Raw genomic sequence first — 17,512 nt, 5'->3', positions numbered from 1 at the left:
TTGGGTTGCCCTGGGATGGGATGTGAGAGGGGTTGTCGCTGTCTGTTATTGTTTGGATTTTCATTTCTGAATAAATAAATAAGTAAATAAATAAAATAAAATAAAATGCCAGATTGGACGGTTATTTTTTATGATTTGAATCATTTTTTTCAATGTATGTCATGATGATATTGCATGCATTCCATGTTGTTGCTAAGACATTTAATTGCGCAGCAACATCTCACTGCAAATTGAAAAACATCATCAGGTTGACAATGCATGCAATTATCAACCAAGAGCAAATGCAAATACAGGAGCTGTGAATAAAGCAGAGCAAATGACAGACTTTCCAGGGAAACAAAAACGCAAAGATACAGCAGATTTCTTTACCCAAACAAATAAGAGAGAAAAACTCGCATTAACTTTTAAAATCCAGTAAATGACATTTCATATGCATGTGTTAATTAGAATTAATGTTTTTTTGTTGCAAGGTATGATGTCTTAATGTGTTTAGAAAATGTTTTCTATTCATAAACTTCAGTGATCATAAAGACCCGTAACTAAGGCAGTGAGCTGCAGGCGCCAATCTAGTGCTTTTGTGTAACCAAAGTCGAATCATGTATGCAAATCACAAACAGAACTTTATACCAGGTTTGGTTAACACAACTACTACTACATTAGGAAATTGGAGTACTTTTGGAGTGTTGGAAAGGAGGAAGGCATGTTCGCCGGCATGAAGAGAAAAGAAAAGTGAGAAATGTATGGATTTTGACATACAAGAAACTAGAGAGTTGGCTAACATGATGGACAGAAGACAGGTGGATATCCTGTGTGTTCAAGATATCGAATGGAAAGGAAGGCTTATAGGGTTTGTAGTGTGGGAAAAGAGGTTAAGCTGTTTTATTATGGTGTGGATGGAAAGATACAGATTAGAACTGATCCTGACGGTGGAGTTTGCTAGGAATGTTTAAGGTGAAGAGTGTCGGATATGGTGATGAGTCTGAAGCTGAAAGTTGAAGGTGGGATGTTGAATGTTGTCAGTGGTTATGCCCCAACCCCAGGAAGAATGGGAGATAGACAAAGAGAAGTCTTGTAAAACGATGTATGAAAGGATACAGAGTTTCCCTAGAAAGAGGCATTATTGGGACAGACTTCAAGGGACATGTTGGTGATGAAACTGGAAAAATAAGTGATGGGTAAGTTTGGTGCTCTGGAAAGTAATGCAGAAGGAAATGTGGGGGTGAACTTTGCTAAAAAAAAAGATGGAAATGGAAGTGGTGAACACATTGATCTACTTTTTTTTTTCTAAAAAAAAAAATAAAAATAGAATATAAGCAGTTTTCATACAAAATAAGCTATAAATGATTTATTTGTGCTGCCATCCAATAACAATGACCTCTCCACAACATGTTCTTTTTATTTACTGGTGTGTGGACTTGTGGAGATCTGGGGAAAAAAATAATAATAATAATATTTTATTATTGTTGTTGAGATGGGCTGAGTAAACTCTAGTTAATAAGCCCTCCCACATCAGGCCTTATTGTTGCAGGATAGAATCTAATCCAGATATTAGATATCCCTTATTCCCTTCAGGGAAAACGTTTGCAAGTTAAAGCCATTAAAGACTGGCAATGATAAGTCGATTTTTTTTTTCTACATAATTTTACTCTCCATAATTCCTGAGCTTTATTGGCAAAATAAGTAAATTAATACAGTTGAATGGAAAAAAAAACCAACAACAGTCCTTTGAAAGGAATCGTCTTTCTCTGCAGTTTGATCTTGAAAAACATCTATTATACACCCTCAAGCTACAGTAATTGTGAAAAATGTGTCTCATAATTAAACTCTTTGTGGTGTTTCTGTGTACAAGATAAAGCAGCATGATGTTTACATTTTCTATCTGCATCAACACTGAGCACGATGTAGATGCAAAATAATTAAATCCTAATCTACTTTCAAAGATGCACATCACATACATTAATATACATGTTTCATTTTTTGGTCAGTTTTTTTATTTAGATAATGTGTATCAAGGATTGAAATACATGCAAAATAATTGGACTAATGAAGAACAGGGAATTAGAATAAGTAATAGCAAGAAAAGAATATATGCATCGTATCTACTTTACTGTACTGTTCCAGAAACAGAGAAAAATATGATTTATATTTACTATGATCTCATTTTAGACAATTAACATTGAAGGTGCTTATATTAAATGTTTATTTTATTTTTTATAGACAGTTTTTTATCCACTATATGTTTTTGTCCATAGGTTTATTCTTAGATTGGGTTCAATTTCATCAGGCATGTTGCACCTAGAAAATATAGAATATGTCAAATCTCAAGAACCCCTATAGGCAAAAAATAAAAAAAAAAATTGTCATCATCTGATACTCAAGGTCTTTATTCATAGTTCAGGCCATCCATTCTATGTCCACTCAGTTTAAGCGGTCTCCTTCCATGGACCTCTGGCCCTGATAACTACCCTGCTCCGAACTTGTCAGAAGCCATAAGCTCCGCGCTCGGTGACGTCTTTGTCGCCTCCAATGTTGCTGCCTATCAAGAACACCACGCTGCTCTGCCTTTGTCCTGAAGACACTTTCAACCTCTGTGTGAATCATCACGAACAGACAGACTCGCGTGCACAACAACCCTCATTGGAAAAGCAGTTGAGGTCTACTGGATGCCCAAGAAAGATTACACGCACTCGTGCTCTCTGTGAAAATGCGCTGTGTGTAACTTCCAGACTAACATATTGATTAGAAACAAACAAGGCTGTGGGTCGACACCCACTGCCTGCAAATGCCTTCTACAGTGAGTGCATAAGTACAGTCTGTCAAACAAAGACGAGAGCCAGAGTTGCTGAAAACGTGTTCTGACTTTGAACGATCTGTTTTCCCATCAGCGTTTTTTTTGTTTTTTTTTACAATGGTTTAAATTTTATGCTGAAGTAATAATTAACTCACGACTCATGATAATTTAGCGCATGAATTAATGTGGTGCATCATGGAATCCTTGTACTCTTCATGAACTAATAATAAACCATGGGATTGCTTCGCAGTTTATAAATCATTACTTAATGAATGCTAACTTACTGTTACTTCATACATTAATTGATATGACACCACATTAGCTGGTTTCAACAAATATCTATTTTTGAATCCATGCCTCTGATGGAATTCTCTGTAAAAATCATTGACTGTAGGAGCTGAGATCCTCCAACCATACATGGTCCCTTTTATCTGATGACCCAATGTAGTTGTTGTCATCCTATATGAGAACTGACCAAACGAGTGTCACACCACCCATGGAAAATGGTCTTCTTCCAGCTCCAACGAAATAAAGCCGACTCAGTTGCCATTTTTCACAATGCGGATGCCATGTTGGAGGCATACGACATCAGTTTGCAGTGATTGCTCCAAGTTGGTCTGCTAAACGTTTCTATGGCAACCACTCACATCTATCAGGAGCGAGCTTGTAGGAAGTCCACACCTTTTCCATTGAAAGCAGGCTCGGGGGAAAATGTACATTAAAAATACAAGTTGAAGGCCAGCAGTCACCACATGCTTTTACTGAGGTATCTGATTGGTCAGTTAATAACTTGAACAACTTGCACTACAGAAAAAAAAAATGAAATAACAAAAAAAATAAATAATAAAGCATTAGCAAGAACATATTAAAACAGATAGTGCAAGAATGGTTATTCTGACAATATAATGGCTGTTTATTTCTCAACATAAGTCTATGGGAATTCAATTTCTTGGAGCTGGCAGGTACTTCCTATTTGGAACGTGAGGGAGGAGAGGTCACTTAATCCAGTTCTCATATACAGTCAATGGGAAAAATTGTACTTGTAGTTAATAGTGATGGAAGGAGAAATAAAAAAAAAATGGAGAAAAAAAAAAGCAAGAAAAGGAAATACTAAGAGTGTATAGTTAGTAGAATTCAGTTTTAATTACTGGTCAGGCATTGTAACCCAGGTATACATTTCAATTTTTGCAGTAATAGTCTTTCCTGTATGAAAATATTCAATAAATAATATGTATATAACTATCTACAAATGTTATAACACAATTATACATCTATTACAAGTTAATAAGAGTTATATCCAGATGATTTTTGCTCTTCTGCTTCTTAAAAGTAAAATCCTCCTCACTGCCAGTAATTTAAAAATCTATTCAGATTACCTGGATCTTAGGTTTAGGCAGCAGAATTTGCAAGAACTGAATAACCATGGAATCTGACTGATCTCCATGTGACAAAATAGGATAAAAGATTACATTTAAATAAAATGTCAATATTGTAATATGCTATGTCAATAAAATTGAATCAATGTTTACTTTTGAAAGTCTGTAAATGACAGTCTTTTGACCATTTACTCCACATGAAAAAGCATATCCAAAACATCTTAATGTAGTGGCTTTTTCAGTGGGATGACCAATGCCACTTGATTTACCGACAACAATAGAAATCTTGAAATGATGTGAAAATTACAGGGGGAAAAGGGTTTTATACAAACAATTATTTTCAAATAGCTCTAATTTTAAATAAAGTAAAAGTTGTTTTGCTAATTAACTGAACACAATCGTAGAGTGGCTGCCGTCGTCTCTTCATCAAGGTTTTCAGTTTGCATGTCAAACAGATGCCAGTAATGGAATACATTTGAATAAAATCTCTTCAGGAATTTAAAAGAGTTATTTTTTAAAATGCAGTTATGTTTCTATTTGCCTAATGTATGCGACACACTAAACAGCATATGAAATGTATGAAGCGTCTATCAGTATTCTGCTGTTGCTTCATGAGTGCTCTGCCTATCAACACTGCTCCTGGGAGGATGCTAACGGCTGTTAGCAAACGGTCAACCACTCTTATTTAATCAGTACTCTCGAAAGAAAAACCCCGCAAAAATACAATTACAATTTTTGCTGTTTAAGTAAACAATTCAGGCAGGAAAGAATTGGCATTTACCTTTAAGTAATGCTTTCATAAATGGTTGTAACATTTAATGTTTATTATTTTGGGTGCTGATTTACAGAAGACTTTGTAGTAGACTGAGCTGTGGAAACTTGTCGAGTTAGAAACAAAATTGTCAAAAAAAGTGCAAATAGCTGCAGGCTTTAGTGGAGAAACAAACTGAATTTCACTTTCATTTCACAAAGTTATGGTGGAATTTTGACTGAGATTTTTGTTGCAGTAACACGTAACTAACATTAATGAAAAAGCAAGTGTTTTTTCAAAAAATGTGACAAAGTTTACTTTTAAAGATTTTTTGAGCATCACCAAATTATAAAACACAAGTGATTATATTACAAATGCAAAACAACTCTTTCCATTACACATATGCAAAAAACGTTATTGAAATCCTAGAAATATCAGAAGAAACACAAATTTGTAAATTCTATTTCTATTAAATCATAATTATGCCAATGAACAAAACAAAAAAAAAACTTGTGATAAGTCATTCAAAACATGAAAACAGATGTGAACAGTACTTTGATTTAAAGCAAATACATCAAATTTCTGCCACGGCTCTTTCACTCATCATTTATCAAATTTGACGTCTGCGTTTTATCAGGCCATGGAGCGGCAAACTACGTGGGAGTGGCTACGGATGAAGCGATTTTGGGAAATTGCAGGTGGTGATTTCAGAGAGAAACTGTGGATCCAACAATTCCGTATGATGTGCTCAGCTTTTGATGAGCTTGTGATGCTGTGGGACCCCTTGTGGAGCCTGATATTCAGTTCCCAATGCAGCTAGTTCCTACAAGTGTGGTATCCGGTTGCTGGTCATGTGATTCATGTAAATAAATGTAAAAAAAAGTTTTCATTGGAATTTTCCAAAATATGTCAATTAAGATACACCTCAAAAACGACCTTGTCTAAGCGTGAAAACCCTTTTTTCAATAAATGCCAGCTTTTTCAAAACTGTTGTGTTTCCATTACGCAAATTTATGATTGCAAATCTAGCTTGCCCAATTTCATAGCCAATGGAAACGCAGTTAATGACGAGAACAGGTTAAGACAGATTCAATTTGGGTTCAAGAGTTTTGGCGAATAAATACTGTTATGACTTCTGTATCACATTCAGGAAAGGTAGTAGCATGATAAAATAAGTACTGTGAGAATTGGGGTCTTTGTTTTTTTTTTGCTTTTTTTTTGTCAGTTATGTAATGGGTTTTGGTCATGTTCTGTTTTGAATTGTCCCTCAGTCACATTAGTTTCTGTCAGTGTTTTGGTTCTTCATTGGTTCTTGTCATGTTTGAAGTTTAGTTGTTAAACGTTTTACGTTTCTCCCAACGGGCCTGGTCTCTTGCGTTTGAGTCCTCCACAACCACCAGATTCTGACAAGTACTTCTGAAAGTTTTCCTGGGTTCCTTTGCAAATACCATTTGTATTTTTCCATCTAACTGATTAAACAGATTATTAGTGAGATAAAATCAAAGTTTTAAGTTAAAAAAAATAGATAAATGAATAATAGATAAATTGATAATAACCAGACAGGAACTACATCAACTCTTCTGCTGCATAATGTCTATTTGTTGCATTTTATTGAACAAATATGACAATTTTTATTAACTTTTAACACAGTTTAAATAAATAAATAACCATAATGAAAGTAGGCTTGGCTAATTGAGAAGTAATAATTAAAAGTTGGTGCCTTGGAGACACCAGAGAAGCCACACAATTAAGTTTAATCTTTTGGCCATTTTATGATGTAGAACATGTCAGTGTTAATGTACCTTTAATGCAAATTGTAGCTAATGCACATATGCATTTACAGTGTGATCCTGCAAAGATTACACAACAATCCACAGCAGTAAACAAGTACAGCAACGAGGTCAATATGTGGGTAACAATGTGTGCAGGTCGGATTCCTCAGACAGTATTTGTGGAATCATCTTTGTGATTTAAAACTTTAAAGGCTTGGAAGAAACTACTGACATAATGTTTAAAGAATTTTAGGTAAGGTTTTTTTAAGCTTTTTAATTTAACAAAATATTGTTTTTACTTGTATTATTAAGTAATTGCCTAGAATCTTGGACAAAATGCTGGGATGACTGTTGTTTGATTTTTCATTAATGTATTTCTCATTACATTCACATGCATGCTAAAGTTTTAAAGATTTTTCTAAATGAGCAATTTTAGGAATAAATAATTATTATTTAGTCCCACTCAGATCTTTTTTTGTTTTGTTTTACTTTTGTTTTTGTAAATGGTTGTAAATTAGTTCCCATTCCCTCCAATGTAAATTGTATAATTTAACAACAGAAATATTTTTTTTACTATCGGTTTGAAACAAAATGTATGCTTATAGTACTTTAATATCAATTATTATTATTCTGGGGGTTCTTTTATTTGAAATGTTTAATTTATTTGAGATATTTCAACTCAAACACAGAGGTGTGTTTTTTTTTTTTTTTTTACATGAAACTATTGGTCACAGGGTAAAAAAATGGTTTCAAAACCCTCTGTGGTGGCCAAATAACATCTAAATTTCAAATTAATAAAATGCTTTTTTGAATTAAACAATTAAATATAAAAAAAACATTCCTGCTTCACAGTTTAATGTGTTTCACTACAGCTTGATAAGATGTTCCATTCATCATTCTGTCCCCTCCTCCTTTCATAGCCGTTGTATTTATTCTTTTTGGTTTCATTATTGTCATTTAAATGGTCTTTCTCATCTAAAGCGCCCACAACACAATGGAAGAGTCATAAACACGGGAAGATAAGGCACAACAGGCTGAGCTAAGTGACAGCCGTTCCCTCCTCAAACACCTCTGCATGTAATTGAAACACTAATCATCCCATAATTACAAGCGGCGACTCGTTGCATTAGATAAAGTCAACCTAATAGCCAGTGGGCTGACAGTGGAATAGAAAAAACACGGGAGATGAGGCATGATGTAAAAGTTATGGCCCATGAAGAAGAAGAAAGGAGGTGATGACATTTTGACAAATATGCTACTTTGTCTGGAAGCAGCCTGACTGCTTACAAGAGATGAGAGTTTCTCACGTTGGCCGGGATGATTTCACGACTCTAGAAGCTCCTAAATAGTTCAAGTAAACATCCTTTTTTTTTTTTTTTTTGCTTCTAGTAGGCTCCTTTCCAGGTCTGATGCAAGCGTCGGCATCATGTCCACTGAAGTAGGGCCAGTTTAGCCTCATGTTGTGAGAGCGAACTCAAGGAGTCTTGTCTTTCGAGTGCCGCCGGAAACCCAAGGACACCTGGAACCAGATGCCTGCTTTTAGTGTAAAATAAAAGCAACAAAGCTTTTGTGAGGTTTGTAATCTTCGCTCGGAGAAAAGGAGGAATGAGTAAAATGAATGGCTGTTTTAAAACCTCCATTATCCCTGACATACAGGTGCATTTTTCTGCATTTATGGTGAAAATAATATCGTTAAGTGCTTCTGTGCCTGTAGTTTTTTTTTTTTTTTTTTTTTTTTTTGCCGCTTTTGAATTTGCTGAATCCATTAATCCATCATGCTATTATTACATTTGATAAGACCTTGAAAAGAAAAGAGGGGGAAAAAAAGTACGTCTTTCGTTTCTAAGATTTGCTATCAGAAAATCACATTTTTCAAGCGGTTTCTCGAGTCTGCTGGACCACTTTAACTCTCTAAGCTTCTTAAACCAGCCCTAATGTCACGGGGGCAACAGATGACAAACTGTTGGGGCAAAAGACGAAATCTATTTAGTAACTTCTACGCAACAATACTCTTTTTTGTTGTTTTTTTGTTTTAAACAGCTCAATTGTAAACATATTTAGCGCCGTGCATCGTTCCGGAGCAGTGACGAACCAGCAGAGGGGGATAAAGCTGTGTTTCCCCTCCATTCTCCCCCCCACCACCACTTCACTCCTTCTTCCCTGCCCCCTGACGGGAAAGGCCAACTGAGCTCCGGGGAATATTTATGAGCAGAGGAGAGCAATTGGTTTGAGATCATTCGATGAGGGCGGGAGAGACACAGACGGGGGAAGCTGAGGCTTGGAAAACACAGAAAGTGTGAGATAGACGCATAGACAAAGGCATAGCTAGAGGTGACGTTTGAGTGTTTTGTGTTTTTTTTTCTTTACTTAACCTTTTTTCACTCCCCGCGGGTAATTAAAAGAGAACTTCTTATTTCCAGTTCTCCGCCGCACACCCAAGTGGTGCCGCATTTCTATTCCGAGGAAGTGAGGAATTTGCATGAACACTTCAGGAAGCTGTCCAGGTTGAGCTCGTTTTGGCTGCTCAACGAGTCCGGTGTTGGCTTTACACTCTGGTTAAGATGCACAGCGGTGAAGGTTCAAGAGGCAATAACAGAACTTTAATCGTCTCATAAAATGCTGAAAAGAAAAACACACAAGTGTCTGTGATCATCAGAAAGTACTAAAACCTGACTAAATCACTTTTTCTTTTAAAATTGCATGGGTCTGCTTTAGACAAAAAAAAAAAAGAGAGAGACAAAAGTAAAAGCACAGCACGCCGAAGCTTGAAGGCACCTCTGATGTCTTCAGCTCCCAGCATCCATGACTGCTCAGTGATGGATGGCAGTGTGAATAGTGCAAGGTATTTAAAGCCAAAAAAGACTTGTTTTTAAAGCAAATGTCATTGTAGCAACTTTTACTTTATTGAATTTTTCTCCAATTAGCTGACTTCCGCTCCTACCTTTTATACAAAACTGAAAAGGCCAGTGTAGTCCAATGGGAGAGGGGGTAGGGGTGCTCATGGGCTATTTAAGTTTCCAGATATTTGTTGAAAAAGGTCAATAAAAGTCATACGATCCCCCACACAGGATGATTTCCAAGACTCAGAGCTTTTTTTTTTTAAGTAAACAAAAGAAAATCTTAAGTAAAAGTGTTAATCCTGTGTCTGTGTTGATTTATGCTAATACCTTTCAAATTCATCTGCTTTGGGAGGAGAAGAAAACAAGAAGCGAGAGACAAAGGTATCAGTTCAAGAAGGAGAAAAAGAGGATGCCAACTGGGAGATAGCGAAGGAGGAGATGATGGATGTAGAGAAGCAAACAGCGCTACATTCTCTGTCTTTGCCTGGCATTGTCACCCCTGTCAGCTGCTAAATGCCAGTGTCACTCAACCCTCTGTTGGGCTGGCAGCAGCCCTTGCTCTGCACAGTGGCCGACACTCCAACATCCGTCCGTACAAAAACAGCTGCCTCGCTCAGACACCGAGGCGTGCTCGGATATTTCTAACTAAAATCACCTCCAAAAGAATTATTTTTGTGAGCTTTAAACTCGGGAAATGCATATTATGTGATTTGAAGGGAAAATGGGTTTTGGAGCTGCAGGGTTGTTTTATTCTTTAGGTAAAAACCTAAAACCCACTAGGTCTGGCAACTCTTAAACCACATAAGATGATCCATCCATCAAACAAACACATGCATGCACGCCGAGTTCCTTGCCCTTTCAGTTCCATTATACAGTGTGTGTAGGTCATGCTGCCTTGCACACATATTGTGCTCCTGAAACGGATTTTATCAGTCTTTCAACGAGGAGCTCGGATGCTCCCAATTATGAGCACATCAACAGGAAAATATCCACTCCTGAAAGTTGGGGCTCTTATGTTATGCATAAAAATAGGTAAAAAAGACTAAATTGTTCATTAAAATCTGTGATCTGGAGTTGATATTATTTTGGTAATCATGTACACTCAAACAGAAAAAGCATAATTTTGCATCATGCAAGTTTTCACCTTGATATGCTCTGCTTTGTCTCGTACAAACAAAAGTTAAGAAAAAAAAACTGACATCATACATCACAGAATGCTTTCAAACAAAAGCCTGCTGCTTTTAAGCACACACCCACTGAGCTCCATGCCACACATTTCTGAAGCCACTCACTGTCACACATCAGCAGGCTCAGTCAGGGATCTGTGATGTACCACTGCTTTCCCCCAAACCTTCCTTTGGTACCTCCACTGAGTTTAGAGTGAAAAAGCACAGTTTTATATCACACTTGTACCACATGTCTGTGCTCTGCTCACAGAAACAGCAAGCATGTGCAACCTGCACACAGAGAAGCTTGGATCTTTTTCTGCTCTTTTAATTGCACATATGTCACCCAATAAATGAGAATATGGCCTTTCTCTGAAAAGTACAGAAAACGTTAGACACCCCTCACCTGTATATCTTGTACTTGGTGGTGAATCCCTGCTGGTAGCGCTCTGAGAAATCAACAAACTCCTGGGAGTTGTGAAAGGGACCCTTCTCTGACAGCAGCCAGCCCAGGGGCCCGGCGGAGCCGCTGAAGCCGGCCCCGGCAGAGTCCGCCGCCGCGGCCCCTGCGATCAAGCAGCTCTGGAGCAGGCTCAGTGTTAACCACGTCCATGGAAACATGAGGGCCGACAGTCTAATGGAGATGCACGGGCCACTCATGCTGCTTCCCCCGGCCCCGGTGACTCCTCATTCTCACTGCACTCCCGATGAGTCTTGCTGGATTGGAAAGAGGAGGAGGAGGAAGAGGAGGAGGAGTGAGAGGAAACTAAAGCACATCGGAGTGATAAAGGTAAAGCAACAGGGAGCGTCAAATGATCATAAATCACAACTGTCAGAGCTCTCTGCCTGCATTCCAACATACAAATCAATTTAGAAATTCAATTTTTGCGCAACAGCGAGAACACTCATTTAGACATAGTTTACCTTATGCTGCAAGTCTATCAGTCCAGGAATGATAGAAATTAATTTCCAGAAGAAAAAAGTCCTCAATGTGTTCAGCCTGGAAGTTGAGCTCAGCTGAGCGCACGGACTGCGCAGCGTTGAAATGATTGTTCCCCCTCTCTGGTGTGGCGCAAACGAAACCAATTTGCGCCTGTGCAAGTTAAACTACACAGAAGTAGACATCCGCGTCCACAGAGCGAGCTCCTCACTTTCACTGTGTTGTATTTCCAGCTGAGAGCGTCCGGAGGTGCGCAGCAGGATGAGGGGGGCTTCCACTTCAGAGGATGGAGGAGAAGTCAGCGCGCGCGCGTGGGGAAGCGGTGCAGGGGATGCTGTCCCTCCTAACTCATCCCAGCTCCTGGCGCACGCAAAAGCGCACGGAGAGCCGCCGTGGATGATGCAGGCGGTGACTGGACTCGCTGCGCACGGGGCGCGTGAATGACATTCGGGGCGCGCTCTCTCTCTCTCCCTCTCCCTCTCTCACTTCATTCGGTGCCTCTTCTTCCAATTTAATTTATTCCAGCAGCGAGAAAGCAAGGATACTTCCGGTTGGCTGGAGGAAGTGTGAGTAGGAGGTGTTCGGGAAGGGAGGGCTGGGAGATGCGGGGATGGTCCAAGATGTTAGACGACTCTGACTGAAGGCACCTGTCGTTCAAATGGATGCAAATTCAATTCAGGGCGCAAAGGAAAACAAAAAAACCCCACCAAATGACTTTAATAAATCTCCTGCTCTGGCTTTTATTAGCAAATTCCACACTTGATTAAAAGACGCGTCAAAGTAAATATTAAAATGTGATTTTGTTTATTAAAATCTGCATTCTGGGACTAAACCGGATGGAGGAGGCAGCTAAATTGTAAATTACTTTGAAACCAGCAGAGAAGTTATTTGAAGAATGACTGTAATGATGGTGGCGAGATGATCAGGCGTACAGAGGAGGAGGAAAAGAAGGGGAGTCTGTGCACTCAGCCCCCCTGGAGTTATTCTCGTTATCTTCTTTAGCCCCCTCTTCCTCTCGCTCCCTCCTTTCCTGCACAATAATCATCACTTCCACCATCAGCAAACTTAATTAGATCTGCTCCATCCAGGCGCTTGTGCGTCGGACACTGAGCGTGGATCAGGGAGGCAGAGAGCAGGCGAACAGAGGAGGGTCGGTGGATATGTGCTGCCTCTCAGCTTTTCTGCCGACGTTCAAAGGGAGGTTTTATACAGGGATTGGATTAGAGAAATGAACACCATTGAGTCTCGAGATTCACTTGCTCCCAAACTCAAAGAGAAGCAGAAATCCCGTGGCGCAGACTTGCAGAATTTGAAGTGAAAGAATGAGTTGATTTGTCATGGTTTCATCATCACTCCGTCCTATTGGGTGCTTCTGTCCTCCATCCCTGCCTGAGGACTTGTGAAGGACAACTACCTAATCGGAACAGACAGTCTTTAGTCTTTAGTGTTGTTTCTGACTGATGAGATTTTTTTATGGTCTCTGAGCTGCATTGTTGCTGACCACTCAAAGTTTAAAAGTTTTCTTTGAAAAGGAAGTCGCAGCTCCAGTTTTTTTATAGAATGAGACACTAAGAAAAATAACGACCCAGGTTTCAGAGCTGTAAGAATCTTATGAACTGTGCAGAAACAAAGTCTCACAGCTCATATGTACAAATTCATATAAATCTTTTTTTTTTTTCCAGTTGTGATGTAGGTCTTATAGTCTTGGCCGCTTGTTTATTTCATTTCAGTGGAGACAGGCTAGCCAACAGAATTGATTGCCAATTGACAGAGCATGCGATTTTTCCCAGTGGAATGTGTGCATATGAACCCAGTGCAGAGAGAAGGGAAAAAAAAAAAAAAAAGGGAAAAGATCAAAGATAAAGTCACAGCAAAGCGCTCATTAAAGCTCTGGAAAGGTGTGTTCTAGGTCACTGTGGCTGAGCAGTGAACTATAACAAAGAGTCATCCTTGTGCTCTTTGAGGACCCGCTGAGGGAAGATTGCAAAAGCAGAACCTTGGAAACCACATTCAGGGAGACAGTTGAGTTTTGAAATGTTTCCTGTTACTTTGCAGCATGCAGGTCTGTGCATAATCTGTTGAAATGACCTTAGATATTATACATCCTGTGAAAGATTTTGCTTTTCAGCTGACATTGTTGCAAAATAAACTCAAAGTGAACTTGATAGACCTTAAAGTGCTGCTTTGTGGCAGGGTTCACACAGTTAGGGAAAAGTTCAAATACTTGGTTTAGTACTTTATAAAAATGTGAGTATATTTTATTTTACAAGGTAGATGCCAAGACATGTTATAAACTAAGAATCACTCTAATCTCAATCAAGAAGTGTACCACTTTGTTGGGTGCGAGTAGTTGGGAGGGTTGAGAGTATCTATCCATCTTCTTCCGCTCATCCGAGACCGCGGCCCGGTCCCGGATTTCAATTTCAAAAGTATCACTGGTGTGAGTCACTGGTTATAGTAGAGGGGGACCAAGGCTTTGAGGATCTGGTTTCTTTTATCAGTAATGATCTGCTCTGTTTAGGAGAAGTTTCTCTCAGGTGTCTTTAGGTTTGTTGTGGAGGAGGATCTATATGGAGCTATTTTCTTGCAGACTGTAAATTCTTCCTTTGTACCATCAATTTCTAGAGTCTCTCTGTGTCGTTCTCTCATACTCTGTCCGCTCCTCACCCGCGCACAATCAGCACACCCCCCACTACGTGCGCAATCAACACACCCCTACCCCACCGTTTATGCGCATCTTGAAGAGAAAAAAGTCAGAGCAGACTAAAGAGAGATGACAAAAAAAAAATGGCACGGCACCCGGAAAGAAGTCAGAATAGGAAAAAGTGACGTCACCCATGACTGTTGTCATGGTAGATTGATCAAAGTTGCGGTGAAAATAAAAAGTTGCTTGAATTTGGGTTAATAGTTGCGATCGCAAAATCGCAAAATCCTGGAGGGTCTGTGTACTGTTCATTCCTCTCTATAAAGAACCCCAAAGTGGTATTTTGATCCGTTGATGCATTTAAGAGTAATCCTCTAAAAATCTACGCTGTCTGCAGCACCCCCTCCCATAAAATGAGTGGGTCGTCACCTGCTGATGTCACAGAGTGAGGACAGCCCCATTCAGAGTCAACGCTGCCAGCTCCGCCCCCAGTCTAAAAAAAAACACATCCACTTTCTCCGCGGAGCTTATGGAGATCATCAGCAAAGTGTTACAGTATTTTAGCATCGACTCTGAGAGGAAGTGGCTCTTTTGTATTTAATCTGCAGAGAAAAGGTCTCTGTCGTAAGATTTAGGAGTTTGTTCAAAAGAAGAGCTTTCTCGCCAGAAATGGTTGGAGTTTTTCTTTGGGAGCAAGCGACAGACCAGCCAGAAACTTTTTGTCGGTGATCACTACTTCACAGATGATGTTTTGTTAACCTTGGCTTGTATAAAAGTGAGTTATAACTCAGAGCTGGTGCCAATCCTACACCAAACCTAAAGCAGGCGGCGTAAATAAATTATAAAACTAGTTGAAGTTATGCAGTATAGCTAGAGCTAATGCTACATTTCCACACATGCTATGCCTTGTGTATAGACACATGCACACAGACAGCAGCATGACAACTATTAGTTCTGTAATAAATACACAGAAACTTCCCTTAGCTTTTCATTTACCTGTCTGAAACTTTCTGCTGATGTCTTTGGGGTTACTGTGATTCCTCGTGTACTTGAAATTGCGGGTCAGGCTGTGAGTGAAGAGTGTAAGGGTCCAAAATATTCATATCCAAAGTTTGGAGATTGTTTGATTGCATGCGTGGACACGGGCAGGTGTCGTAAAATGGGCGGGACCAACAAGTCATGAGAGGTGGTGCCTCAGAGATCGAGTTGTTTTACTTCCCGGTATGAAAAGAGTCCAAAAAATGAATCCTATTTCATAAAGAATTTGTTTTTTAGTGTTCCAAAGGTAATATATGATCATGTATATGGATATAGTTTACTCTGAAAGGCTTAAGAAAATCATGGTTTGGCCTCTTTAAAGCAATGTTCACAACAAATGTGATTTGTACTGAAGGGGTGTCCAGTTTCAACAGAAGTACCACTGAAAGCGGCCATTATTTACACGCAGCTCTTGCAGTAGATGGTGAAGCCTCACTGCACTTGGGGAGTCACAGAATGATCTAATGAATCCAGACATAGATATGTGATTACCAATGTTTTCATAGAACACTTCAAAATAAATAAATCTGATCTCTCCGTGCTTTGACTGCAAATGAGAAATACAGATACACAATCAATGCTTCTATGTAGCGATAAGGCTAGAATCTTTTGACAGTAGCTCCTCCCACACACATCAAGTTTATTAACACATGTTTGGACAAGTGTCGAGCAGGAAATTTGATGCACATCAAAACAGAAGTTTGATGTTTAAATCATATTCAGTGCTAACATTTTGAGAGTAGAATGGTTGACTTATTTTGTGTAACTCCATAAACTTGCATTGTTGAATAAAAATTGTTGCTTTGCAATTCAAAATGTTCACAACGTTTTTTAAACCTTTTCTTGTTATGTGTGCCAGATAGATGCCAAAATGGCCCCTTTGCAGTGACTCAAGCAACAAATGACTGTCAGCTTCTCTCAACAGCTAATATCTTTCAGCCCATCCAGACCTTCTAGTTTTTCATCATTTGCATTGTTCCATGAACATGAGGGCGGAGAAATATTCACTTCACTTGTGATCAGATTCCTTAATCAGAGTTTTGCCCAAGAAAGGGGAGAAAGTGACGTGGCGAGATGAGTACGCCGGCTCCTCACGCTGCACATCATCGAATCGTACCAGATCACAAGCAGCAGAAAATAACCACGACCAGACAGCTGGCGAGAATTTCATGCTGAGCTTTGTTTGACTCTTCAAAATCTCAGCAAGTTTTGGAAAGTTAGAGACTGTCATTACAGAAGGGAGGTTAGGAAACATTCACTTAAGCCTGAATGTGCTCATCAATGCCACTCAGGAGAGTACGTAAGAAGTGGTCAGGGGGAAAAAAATACGGTAGATGTTTTAATTAACTTTTGGTGATGCTTTGTCACAGCACTGTTGACTTCAACATTGTTGTTGCTTTTCCTGAGGAGAAACAACTAAACCATCCATGACTCAGGCAGTACCCACCTCATGTACTCCCAAAGAGATCAGATTATGTTCTGACAGATTAATCCTTCAAGTTATCTCTGTCAGTGAAATCTGATGATGAGGACAAGGGATCTTTACTGTTGGGATAAGTAGCTCTAAATCACACAGCACTCCAGTTAAACGCTTCTTTGTCCAGGGTATTAATTGCGGGCAGACACTTGTGAAGAAAGGGAAACCCAGTGGGGTCAGAAGCACACTTAACACTGAGATTAAAGGAGCCAGCAGCCTGACCGACTTTAATCAGAATGCTGATTAGTTATTGCTCGTTTGGATCACCAGTTACACTATTAATCAATGTGAGAAATGCCATTCCTCTTCTCTGGTTGTCTGGCTGAATTGTCGTCTGACTGTTTTATTTTGTATCTGAACAAACAGGCCTGCAGGAGGTTGGGATTTATAGCCTTTTCAAATTGTGTGAGGCACGTCACAGAACATGATACAGAAGATACAGTAAAAATATCCAGAAAAATAAATTAATTGTGTGATTTTTATACATCTTTGGGTAAAACTTTATAATAAGATTCTTTAACAAGCTTTATTAAAACATTAACAAACATTATTATTGTGTTTATTTTTATATTTGCATATGTTTATATTTCTGTTTGAAAAAAATCATATAGTTTGAAATTGCATGATTTTAAACAAATTACATATGTATTTAAAGCGTTTATTTTGTTTGCATAGTCATTTTTTTCCTTTTTTTCTATATTTCACATGGTTGACATA

General features: G+C 38.9%; 1 protein-coding gene across 1 annotated transcript in view; it reads right to left on the bottom strand.

The window, feature by feature from the left end:
• The window catches only part of brinp3a.1 (bone morphogenetic protein/retinoic acid inducible neural-specific 3a, tandem duplicate 1), a 77,558-nt gene extending 65,257 nt beyond the window's left edge, over positions 1-12,301 (bottom strand). Inside the window, exons 1-2 of the mRNA XM_024278485.2 lie at positions 11,621-12,301; positions 11,103-11,413 (exon numbers count right to left, since the gene is read on the bottom strand). Of these exons, the coding sequence (XP_024134253.1) occupies positions 11,103-11,356 (254 nt within the window). The 5' untranslated portion in view covers positions 11,357-11,413; positions 11,621-12,301. The remainder of the gene's footprint in view (positions 1-11,102; positions 11,414-11,620) is intronic.
• Positions 12,302-17,512: the final 5,211 nt, after the last annotated feature.

This window comes from Oryzias melastigma, linkage group LG4 (genome assembly GCF_002922805.2).
Source record: "Oryzias melastigma strain HK-1 linkage group LG4, ASM292280v2, whole genome shotgun sequence".
Lineage (NCBI taxonomy): Eukaryota > Metazoa > Chordata > Actinopteri > Beloniformes > Adrianichthyidae > Oryzias > Oryzias melastigma.
The sequence above is the reverse complement of the archived record's forward strand: the minus strand, read 5'-3'. Positions and strand labels throughout refer to the sequence as shown.